The sequence below is a fragment of the Camelina sativa genome, chromosome 13 (assembly GCF_000633955.1).
Source record: "Camelina sativa cultivar DH55 chromosome 13, Cs, whole genome shotgun sequence".
NCBI classification, from domain to species: Eukaryota; Viridiplantae; Streptophyta; class Magnoliopsida; order Brassicales; family Brassicaceae; genus Camelina; species Camelina sativa.
Genome location: NC_025697.1, coordinates 4,451,367 through 4,463,089, shown reverse-complemented (window position 1 = coordinate 4,463,089; position 11,723 = coordinate 4,451,367). Strand labels below are relative to the sequence as shown.

At 36.5% G+C, this 11,723-nt stretch overlaps 4 protein-coding genes across 4 annotated transcripts in view; 2 read left to right on the top strand and 2 right to left on the bottom strand.

Moving 5' to 3' along the window:
• Positions 1 to 341, top strand: part of LOC104737934 — a 2,260-nt gene extending 1,919 nt beyond the window's left edge. The window contains exon 5 of the mRNA XM_010458179.1: positions 3 to 341. Coding sequence (XP_010456481.1) covers positions 3 to 341 — 339 coding nt within the window. The remainder of the gene's footprint in view (positions 1 to 2) is intronic.
• LOC104737933 (F-box/kelch-repeat protein SKIP6-like) lies at positions 638 to 1,651 on the bottom strand. The gene has a single exon (XM_010458178.1). The coding sequence runs from the start codon at positions 1,649 to 1,651 to the stop codon at positions 638 to 640; it is 1,014 nt and encodes a 337-aa protein (XP_010456480.1).
• On the bottom strand, positions 3,925 to 6,425 carry LOC104735113 (polynucleotide 5'-hydroxyl-kinase NOL9-like). The gene is made up of 9 exons (XM_010454833.2): positions 6,344 to 6,425; positions 5,801 to 5,994; positions 5,469 to 5,566; positions 5,328 to 5,367; positions 5,061 to 5,218; positions 4,782 to 4,965; positions 4,508 to 4,685; positions 4,308 to 4,407; positions 3,925 to 4,221 (listed from the first exon to the last, which is right to left on the bottom strand). Exons 2-9 carry the CDS (start codon positions 5,965 to 5,967, stop codon positions 4,040 to 4,042), a joined length of 1,107 nt encoding a protein of 368 aa, XP_010453135.1. The 5' UTR covers positions 5,968 to 5,994; positions 6,344 to 6,425; the 3' UTR covers positions 3,925 to 4,039.
• On the top strand, positions 9,651 to 11,329 carry LOC104735112. Its single transcript, XM_010454832.2, has one exon. The coding sequence runs from the start codon at positions 10,001 to 10,003 to the stop codon at positions 11,189 to 11,191; it is 1,191 nt and encodes a 396-aa protein (XP_010453134.1). The 5' UTR covers positions 9,651 to 10,000; the 3' UTR covers positions 11,192 to 11,329.

Genomic DNA, 11,723 nt, shown 5'->3' with positions numbered 1-11,723 from the left:
AGCGGTGCAGTGGCAGGCAGGTTTCCTTTGTCAAGAAGACAGTGATGGAGATCTGTGGGAACGTTGACATAGACAGTCTTTTGTGTCAATACATGACGACGAATATTGATTCAAAAAGCGTTTGCATTGTTGTGTGTTTTGGAGGAGTCAATCACAGAAGATACATAATGACGTTTCAGAGCTTTAAAAATTCGAAAAGCTTTCTTGTCTCTGTGGCACCGATGGCGACGCAAGGGCGGCCACAATTGGGGTGTTTGGCAAAGTTACATGTTGTTGCAGGTTTCGAAGAGTTTACGCACATAAGTTGCAGGTTGTTGCATCAAGAGCTTTTTATCCGTTGAAGCTGCTGGCAGAGGCGACACCATTTCACATTCTACAACGTCTGATAAAGTTTCTCATGTCTCAGATTTTGGCAGTGAATCTGAGACACGATTGATCATGAGTGTTTTTGTATTCTCATTTCATAAGGTGCTCTCATGTTGTTGTTTTAAGTTATCAACTTAGAATTAATGTTCCATTATTCCATTTGTAATATTCAATTTGAGAAGATTTGCCAAATTCTATATATAAATCACAAAAAAAAAAAGTACCTGATATAAAACTAATAGTAGTTTTTTAAATAAAACATGGAATATATTCAGACAAAAAGAGAAACAGCATATAACAAGTTAAGGGGACGAGTAGATGATGAGTCTAAGTCGGAGGAGAAGACAGCACCGGACCACTCAATGTTCCCCCAAAGATCCCATACCCCGCCATCCATGCGTGGCTGAAAGGAAATTTCGGCGTACCAAAGCTCCAAAATCTTCTGATCAGGACCTTGAGACCGGGCTTCCCAGAAGATGGCCATCCTCTCATGATTGCAGATGAAGAGTTGGATGATATGTTGCTGCTGCAGCTCTTCCAAACCCTTGACTTCATTCCAATCCAAGTTAAATGGAAGACGCCAAAGTATTCTCCCGCCGATACCACGGCAGAACAATGCTTCATCAGTCATAAGCCAATCGCTTTTATTTTCTAGGTCAGACTCGCTTCTTCCGTCCTCTGCTGCCTCAAACTTACATTCAGTTACTGAGAAATTAGAGATTTGACCATCCTCACCCACCGCGTAAACATGCTTCTTGTCGTCCAGCACCACACTTTGTTGGATTTTGAGGGGCATCTTGGGCGCAGAGACCGACAAGAACTCCCAAGTACTGGTTGCGAGATCATACACCTCTGTCCAATTTGAGGAATCAGCAGAGTCCGAGCACCCTCCAAACACGTATATCTTGGACTCGCCCATCAAGCAGCTTGTCGATGCTCCGCTTCGAGCCATCTTCATGGGCGTAATGCGGCACACTGTGTGATCGGTAGAATCAAAAAACATGACTTCCGATGTGGGTTTGCCGTTGATGAGCCCACCGATTACATAGATCCCCCAATCCGTCCTCACGAAACAGGATCCTTCAACCGGGGCCGGATCCAAGTAGTAGTCCATATTGAGCCGTTTCAGCCGACGTTGCACGGGGTGGATGACGAACCACCGTGGGCTTGGATCTGGATACATGTGCATATATACGTACACATATGAGTGCACGCAACCCCACCGAGACCTCAAGCTCCTGAGGTCATGGGACTTTGGGGCACGCCGGTGCCTCTTGGAGGCCATCGCTAAAGCCACGAGGTCCAATTTTGACAACTTAGCCAGGCAGTCTACAATCAGATCATCTGGCAACGACCACAACCCACACTCCTCCGTCGTCGTTTCATTCTTCCTCTTCAATTCCAATTAACTACTACTACATCTGCTAATCGCACATCTTCCCTCCATTGATTTTGGTTTTGATTTTGATTTCGATTGAGATTGATTACCTGATCGATCCATTCTCTCTCTCTCTCTCTTCTGTCTGCTAGGGCTTCTGTGAAAAAGGGATCGAGACACCACACAACCCCCTTTTTTTTTTTTTATAGACGGTTGTGTCTTTAGTTACTTATTAATTTTTATATTGTCGAGTGGTTAAAAGGGCAAAAAGGAAAAAAAGAAAAAAAAAAGAAAAAAAAGAAAAAAAAGGTAAAGAAAAAAAGGAAAAAAAAAAAAAGAGGAAACAATCATTTCTAAAAATTATATAGGAGTGTTTTCAGAGGATGGACATGGAATGGTCCTGGCCATCAATTATGCAACGAGGGCTTTCTCTGGCCCAATAAGCTCCATGCTCATTTCAAGCCCAATAAGAGTGTTTTACCCCTCGCTGTTCGTTATGGTTTATCAAAGGTGGCTGACAATGCGGCATTGGTCGGTCATCCATCACCACGAGTGGCTTTACTTTATGTGGGAACTCTTTATCTTTACCACTTCTGGTCCCCTTTGATTATCTTGTCATCTTTATTGTTTCAAGTCTAGCTCTAATTTAAGTCTTTCATATGTTTTAAGAACAATGTTTGTACTTTCCCTTTCCTCCTCCTATCTAAGCTTATTGGTGTGTTTATAATAATAAAAAAAAACCACTTATGCCCTCATTTTTTTATAAAATTAAATAACAAAATTAATAATTTATTTTATTTACAATATTAAAATAGAAACTTCCTAACCCCAAACCTCTTATTGAGAAAGAGACTTCTACAAAACCCTTTAATTAATACAGTACCTTTTTCTTTTGGTTATTGACTTATTTTGTACATTTTTTCTTGGGTTGTATGAGTTTCTAAGCTGCTTGGTGCAAGTGAAATCTAACGTGATGCCACGATTCTTTTGAGTTGATTTATTTTCAGTTCTTCGATCGGGAGGTGATCACATATCTATATCCATTCTTTTCATTATTCTCCTGCTTGAAACAACATATGTATTATTTGCTCTCGTGATCCACAATACTTGTCCCACACTCTGATCTCTCTGGAAGATGTACTATTGGCTTAATCGTGCCACACAGACCAACATACGGGTATTTTAGGTTTAGAGGAGATGGTGTTTGATTTTGACGGTAATTTGCTTTTGTGTCTTTAAAAAAAAAAAAATGCTTTTGTGTCCAATTTGATTCCAGCTGCATGCTCGGTGACTGTTGAAGATATTGACGTTTCTTGCCGGAGAACATGTTATATATATAAGATGACTGATAAATGCAGTGAATTTCTTTGTTTACCTTTCTCGAAATTCTGTAATACATTCAACTAGTAAATATCAAACGTCATTTCAGATAGTAAAGTGACACATATTCTATATTTTGTAGTGATATTCTAATTTTCTCATACCTTAAGAGTAACGTATGATTATTGGGTTAGATAAGTTCTAACGGGAACATTCAGTAGCGAGTTTTTTTCATCTTTTTATTTCTTCTTTGTATCCCACAGTTGTGGACATTGTGGTCTAGTTAAAAGGGAAAAAAAAAACAAAAAAAGGAAACAATCTTTTCTTTTTTTGTTTCATTGATTAGATGGCGGTTGATTAGTGATTACACTGACCGGATGCGTCACTATTATGAGAATTGTGTTGATTTATAAAATATCTCTTCTTATGATGTTTTAAGGTTTGGTTATTGTAATGACTTGCTGTGTTGCTCTGTTCCAGGTGCACTCTTCCATGTGCATAGAACTGAAGAACGTAGTTGATATATAGAATCTTAAGAATCGTTCCTCTAGTAGAAGATGCTCAACCCGTTTGCTCCTCTGGCATACAAACTCTTTGTTTACTCAGATTATAGACTTGTTTGTCTGGAATTGAGTTTGAGTCTAGATTCTGTCTTTTGTTTTTTAATCTTTCAACCTTCAACTTTGGAATTGAGTGTTTTAATTTGAGTCTAAATGTTGTTTCTTCAGAGAAGTTGCAACGAACTTAAATCAGTAGATAACACCAGTTTAAACAAGAGAAGTTGATGAACGAGTAAGCAGAGCCTTCACTTCTAAGTCTTAACACATATTGAAAGATGCTTTGGTAAGGCAATCATAATATGAGGTTAAAAATATGTATATTTAAAAAACAAAAACTGAAACTTGGTAAGATGAAGTGATACAGAGTAACCAGAGAAAAAAAGCTGAGCAAAAAATGTCTTACAAGAAGAAAATTTTAGGTGGAAGCTAAGACGTTGGCAGATAAATATGGCGACCTGTAATCCTTCACCTCTAAGAGGCAAGTAGGTATCTGAATATAGCCTTGCAATAGAAGATCCACTTTCTCAACTACGTTTTCTGGAACTGGAGTGATCACATACAAGATTCCTCTCTCTGTGTCAATTCCCCTCACGATTCCTATTTAACCAATTTCAATAAATAATCATTATCCCAGATTCCACAGGGCTTTTTCACTTATTACAATGGATAAAACAGCAACTTACCAAGACCTACACATGATGGCAAATCTTCAAACACGTCGTTGCTAACGCCCAAACCAACAATGGAAGCATTTAAACTATAGTACACTTCGGTACTTGGAATCTAGAGGGAACAAGAACAAGAGAAACCCATTATTGGCATCATATCTTATATAGATTACCATGATAATGATGTGACCCTTTCACATTGTTTTCTTTTTTACCTGACAATGCAGATGGTTGATTGTTAAACTCGATACTGGAACTTCATAAGGAGTATGTGAAGCGAGTTCATGGGTTAGTTCTTTGATCGTGTTTACTTCTTTTCCTTTAATGCATTGCTTGAAGTAGGCGATTATACGCATGTCCCTCATCAAGTGACCGTCCTTATGTATTAAAACGCTGTCAAAAGCAGGATACAAAAACATGTAACTACTAGACAGACAATAAAAGCATATTGATGAGATTGTTCGATTACTAGCATTGTACAGGACTTACGATCGGTTATATCTGTCTTTGTAAGCAGATTGAATCTCTATCAAGTGAGCTGTCTCATCATCATTACCGTCTAACCAGAACAACCCAGCTGGTAGGTTCTTATTGTAAGCAGAGATGTTGATTTTCACAACATGGGAAGGTGAAACATATCTCAGTATGTCCACCAATAAATCATAACCAATTCCTAAAGATTGTGAATCATCATTATATTAGTGAAAACTGTTTCTTCTGTTTCGACATAACTCTTTTGTTTTGAAAGGATATAAGAGAGTGAAGCACCTTTAACCCATCCAGGTGTATTAATGACAAGCGGCAATTCAGTTTTGTTCTCGCTAGACTTGCAGAAGTATAGCTGGTAGTAATCGAATAAGGTATATACATATCTTAAATATGCCTTTGGATCCCTCTTTGAAGAAACATCACCATAGAAGAAGCATCTGCATCATCAAAATAATAAAAAGGAGAAATGAGAACAAATGGCTTAAATACTAGACCACAGAGTCGGTGCTACTGATTTCCAAGAAAATTTTGCTTGAATCAAAATACCTCTCAGGTGTCTTAACGCATGGAACTGTCCAATCCGATTCTAGAAAGAAATAAGTGACAGACAGAAAGAGCATTATGACAACATGTTTTAGGAATGCAAACAGCAAGAAGAATCGTCAAAGCAAATAAGAATGAGGGTACCTAGAATTGATTTATCGACAACTGTGAGAGAAAGAAAACCAGGTGCAGTAAATTCAGGCTGGCCAACATCAGTGTCCAAATAAGCAACCCTTTTGTATCTGTAAACCACAGAGGTTGCTTTTTCAGCAAAAATTATCCAAACAAAGCAGCCATCACAAGCCAATAAAGAAAATATTTGGATCCATTCAAACTAGCAGACTGTCTCCGAACACTCAGATTTCAAATGGCATATTGTGAGGAGGTCAAATGAGACATCTTTCACTGAGAAAAGACACAAATAAAGAACTGATACTCAGAGAGAGGGGACTGGAAGATAAGCAAATAATAATAACCTTTGGAGAAGAACTTCAACAAGGTTGCGTGAAAATGTGCTTTTGCCACTGTTTTTAGGGCCACAGACCAAAGCTATAACAGGTTGCAACGAACTGCAGGAAACAGAGCTTGCTGCATCCGACCATTCCTCTGGTATGAAAGGCAACTTCTTTTCTTCTTCCGACATTGCAGCCAACTCGTGCTTTCTTAATCTCTAATAGAAATCATCGAACACAAATTTAAACAAGATACCAAAAAGATTTAACTCACAAAAAGAAAGGGTTTAAGCTATGGTGTATAAGAAAGAACAAAAATTGATCCTTTTCTACTTATAACACAGGGCTATAACAGACTCAACTCGAATTTGATGCATCTAAATTAGATTCCAGTACCTAACAACGAGCTCGATTTTACAACAATCTAAAAGTTTTACGATGATGCCTAGGTAAAGTCTCAATTGAGCTAAGACATCTTAGTAGAGAGAATCAAACTCAAAATAAACATATTTCCTATATATCACGGAGATTGACAAAAGTGGAAACCGTCGGGGGAGAGATAATAACCGGCGATTTGGAGTTCTGGACCAGAGGAAGGTATCGAGCCGTCGGAGAAGAAGAGGGAACGATAAAAATATTAGGGCTTTTAATTTTCTAAATGCTTTCAAAACCGAACCGGAAATCAAACCAAAATTAATAGAATTGGTTCCAAATACAAACCGGTATAGTCAAATTTAGACCAAGGCTGATATATATCCGATTTCTTTTTTCTTTTCTATATTTTGGTTATGGACCTTATGGTCGAATTTGAAATCATGTAATTTTATAATAAGTTGGAAAAACTTCTCAAAAGAATAACCGATAGTTTTAATTTTGGTTTGTTCCAACTTCGACACCTGCATGTTAAATACGTATATATCACTGTCTTATTAACTCAAAACGTACTGATTTGCAGAACCGGATACAAAGCTTGGTTTATCTATCTCAACATATGGCACATAAAATAAAGAGTACAAACTAATTATCAAGAGTAGAGAGAGATAAACCTCAAAAAATTGTATGTTTAACTGTTTCAACAAATAATTATCACAACGAAAAAAAAAAGAACAATCGTATGGGATATGGATGCGATTTGATTATAATCTGTCTCGAAATAGACAACCCAAGAAACGGCGTGTATATCACATGTAACATAAACTGAACAGTATATAGGTGTATTTAATTATTGAGATTCATCCAAATTATCAAAGTTTGAAGAACATGAAAGTAACGGATAAAAGAACAAACTTGTATGTGTATGTATGTATCCAGTTCGAAAAATGTGCATGGTCTGGAGTCTGGTGTCAAGTGTTCTACCATAAGTCGTGTTTGCAGAGGAAGAATCTGGTGGACCTTTTTATTATTTATTTATATCCTTATTGCTCGATGCAGTGGTTCACAATTGTTTTTTCTTTTTCTTTTTGGGTATAAAAGTGGTTCACATTTTAGGTACGTATATAATTTCAATAAAATAATGACTTTGGAGACATGAACCTGCAGCATACATAGATAGTCCGAGATCTCAATTACTTCGTGGCAGCTAATATTCCGCCGGATGAATTTAATTATCAACATCCATATATTTTATAATGCGTACATGATATTATTTATCTAGAGGCCACTCTGAAATACAAATAAGTTAAAAAGTGATTTACAAGTTAGTGAAAAAAATCCCACATGGAACAATGGTGTACGTATGATCGCAACACTGTGTGTGTGATCTTTTTTTTTCTTTAACATTTGCATTGACATGTACTGTAGTTTGTGTCTTTAAAGTTATCTTCACAATTTAACCCTTGATTTTGGTCCACTAGCAAGGTTCTCGGATCTGACAAAAATACTTGGTGTGAACACAAGTATTTTTCTTATATCATTATACAAAAAGAGCATGAGCATTGTTTGGTAAAATGGTAATGTTTCTGATTAGTGATATTAGCCTATTTCAACCTCTTCTTTTGTCACCTTTTTATTAGGATTTTTCTTTGAACAGCCAAATTATTGTCATTCTGGTAGAAGATTACCAATCATACCCATAGTTTAACCAAAAATATATATTTTAAAAAGAAATTTGTGTCGTTTAGTCAAAGATATTATTAATGAAGTAGGTGTTTAAAGAAAAAAGGTATATGAAAAAAGTTGAAATGAGAATCTAAGAAGGGACACACTATAAGAAAATGAAGTTAGGAGACTCGAGAGAGGGGGTTTTAAGTTGAAAATCAAAAGCGTGTTGTCGTTTCAAACTGACCTGGTCTTAGTCTTCCACACGAGAAAATTCAGTCAACCATTACTCTTGTCTTCATCGTTCTATATTCCTTATTTTCTTTCAACCAAAAACAATATTTTTAAGATCTAATTAATTATAGTGACATAAAAAGAAACGATAAACAAATTAAAATTTGACGGAAAGAAAAACAATAAACGCATATCCATCCATTTGCTGCATTTTTGTAAAAGAATAATATGTATCCATCTAAAATGCGATTCATACTTTATAATCTCATCGTCAAAAGATAGAGGAGAGAGTAATTTTGAAGCAAAACCATCTGACTAGCAATAAGTTAAGCTTAATTATTACATGAAATTGTTTATTATTACTAGTGTGTATCAAAGATCTGAGGAACTCTAGTACAATAAAAACATGTGGGTATGATCCAAAGATTATGGGATGAGACAACAAAGACTCTCTTGGGATTGATTGTACTCCATTATTCAGGCTGGTAAAATTCAATCTTATACATGAGTTTGTACTTTATACCACCAACTTATTAACGGAGAAATCACAATTTAGTTTATAAAATTGTTTTCTTCACACCTAAATAATCACGGTAAAAGAATTCAAACTGTGCTAACATACTAGAAATGGGAAAGCAACAAAACTTGAACTTTTGATTGTCATATCAAACATTTCTAGTTAAGTTTATTATAAAAATATTTTATCATACTTAAAACAGGTTCGAATAAGTTAAATGTTTGGTATATAACAACAAATAATACATGGCTTATATTGGGCTGTCATATATTATACACGTATCTAATTATACTTATATAAACAATGTAAAAGAAGTTTAGTTGTCTTACAGTTTTATTTCTTGTAGCTAAAGTTTCAATCAAACCCCATCTTGTTTTATGATACGGTACTATAAGAAAATACAGATCTAACAAAATATCAAACTAATAATATGGATATGCCTTTTTTTCAATGACTCACTCAATGAGAACTTTATCCACCTCCTTTTAGCTGTCTGCCAACGTATCCGAATAACTCGAGAAATCAATAATAGTATAAAACCTGTGAAAACATAATTAAATTAAACCCATAGAAAACGATGTTTACACAATGTAAATGATATTTATTCCTTTAACAAAAAAAAAATGATATTTGTTCGACCGAACCGATTATATATTTGTCCCTCTTTTTTTTCAGGCAGCAGAAGGGATACATTTTTAATTGGCACACTAATCTTGTAAAAAGGTTTAAGCATGCTATTACTAGCAAATTACTCTATTTAGAGTTAAAAACAACATATTAAAAATGGTGCGTATCAATATAACTTAGTTGTGGACTATAAATAGGTATGTTAAAACAATAAATGAGTGTTTGTATATAATGTGAAATAATTGACCCAAACATCTACCACTTGATTATGTTCTCCAATGAACCTTCAAGTGTGCAGGCTGTTATCATAACGTGTTCCTCAGAATCGAACAGTTAATAATGTTTACTAATTTTGTTTTTTTTTTACACACAATACACGCCTTTTTACTGTGTTAACTCCTTAATATCAGACGAAATTGTTCTTAGCTTCAATAAAGAAGAAGAAGAAGAAGAAGAAGTAAATGCTCAAAATATATAAACAAAGTCAAGTTGACAAAGTCAGTTCTTCATGCCCAAGTATACAAGTTGCAAGCTCATCATATAGTTCAATTTTTCGTATAATTCTTCTTAGCTTATTATGTCTCTATCAATCCTCATCCACATTATTTTTTTACGTATGATTCGAGCCAAACATTATTATTATAAACTATCCATTTTATGAACATTTTTTAACATCTTATTATATATAATTCCCCTTTTAAAAATTAAAAGCAAAAACTTCCCCAAAACACAACTCCCGTAAATCTCTCTCTCTTTTTCTCTCTTTTTTTCTTTCTTCTTCCCCAAAATCAGAAACACACACCAAAAAAATGTCTCCGTCTTGGCTCCGCCCTACCACCGATCATCACAGTCATCCGCCGCCGCAACCGTCGTCTCAATCCCCGTCTCCATTATCATCCGGCGATCCGAATCTAACGACTTGCTTATACCAAACAGACCACGGCGTGTTCTATTTGACATGGTCTCGAACTTTCTTAGGAGGCCACTCTGTGAATCTCTTCCTCCACTCACAAGACTACTACAACCACTCTTCACCGCTCTCTTTCTCATCCGCGGATCTCTCTCTCTCCTCCGCCGTATCTTTCCACCTCAACTTAAACACATTAGCTTTCTGGAAAAAACGCGGATCCAGATTCGTTTCTCCCAAAATCCAAGTCTTCTGGGACTTGACCAAAGCCAAATTCGACTCCGGATCCGAACCTAGATCCGGATTCTACATCGCCGTAGTCGTCGACGGAGAGATGGGGCTATTAGTCGGGGACTCAGTCAAAGAAGCTTACGCTCGTACTAAATCGGCGAAACCTCCGACGAATCCTCAAGCTCTTCTGTTGAGGAAAGAGCATGTGTTCGGAGCTAGGGTTTTCACGACTAAAGCGAGGTTCGGTGGGAAGAACAGAGAGATTTCTATTGATTGCCGTGTTGACGAAGACGCTAAGCTCTGTTTTAGCGTCGATTCGAAACAGGTTCTTCAGATCAAGAGGCTTAGATGGAAGTTTAGAGGGAATGAGAAAGTTGAAATCGATGGTGTTAACGTTCAGATCTCTTGGGATGTTTACAATTGGTTGTTTCAGAGTAAAAGTTCCGGTGACGGTGGAGGAGGAGGAGGAGGAGGACACGCAGTGTTTATGTTTAGATTCGAGAGTGATCCAGAAGCAGAGGAGGTTTGCGAAACGAAGAGGAAAGAAGAAGAAGAAGAAGAGGAGAATGAGAGAAATCGAAACGGTGTCGTTCTGTGGAAAAAGCCGAAGCAGTGTGGGAGTAGTTTGGGGATTAAAGGGATTGTAGAGTGGAGGAAGATGAGGAAGAGGTTTGTGAAGAGTAAGAGAAGCTCGTCGTCGTCTTCCATTTCAATGTCTTCGGCTTCGTCCGCTTGTAGCTCGTCGGTGATGGAGTGGGCTAGTAGTGCTGATGAGGCAGAGTACGGTGGTGGAGGTTCGTCTGGTAGTGGTTCCGGCAATGGTCTTGGATTCTCGTTACTCGTTTACGCTTGGATTAAGTGAGGTTATTTTTTTGAGGGGGAAAAAAGAAAGTTACTGTTTCGGTCAAAATTTGTGTGTTTTTATTTTTTTTTACATTATTTTCCAATCTGAAAAATATTGGAGTAAATTTTTTATATATATTAAATTCAATTTTTCGTATACTTTTTTTTTTGAGTTATGAATTATGATGACTACTAATTTCAACATTGGATTCTATTGTTTAGTTTCAAGAAGTTGGAGTGTATTTAATATGGTAAAAAAGCTTGGTAACGTATGGCGGTGTCTTGTTGTATTAGTTGAGAAGATTGGTTGTCATATGTTGACTTGCTCGGTGGCTTTGGATAATAGTCCAATTAAGCTCTGGATTTGGGAGAACATGTCTTTATCTTTATTTTTTTTGTGGTGGTCCATTTTCAATACTTTACAACGGTTCCACTTATACATTTTTGTAAACGTTAGGGAACCAGCCAAGGAAATAGAGATTTCTGACTGCTCTCTGTAGGGTGTAAGAGTGTCAATTAATGAAAGAACGGGTGTAATTGGAATAAAATTA

Coding starts and splice junctions, on each gene's coding strand:
- LOC104737933 (XM_010458178.1), bottom strand. CDS start 1,651: ATGGCCTCCAAGAGGCACCGGCGTGCCCCAAAGTCCCATGACCTCAGG.
- LOC104735113 (XM_010454833.2), bottom strand. CDS start 5,967: ATGTCGGAAGAAGAAAAGAAGTTGCCTTTCATACCAGAGGAATGGTCG. Junction 5,368..5,468: donor TGTCGATAAATCAATTCTAG/GTACCCTCATTC, acceptor ATTTCTTTCTAG/AATCGGATTGGACAGTTCCA. Junction 4,686..4,781: donor AAAGACAGATATAACCGATC/GTAAGTCCTGTA, acceptor TGCTTTTGACAG/CGTTTTAATACATAAGGACG.
- LOC104735112 (XM_010454832.2), top strand. CDS start 10,001: ATGTCTCCGTCTTGGCTCCGCCCTACCACCGATCATCACAGTCATCCG.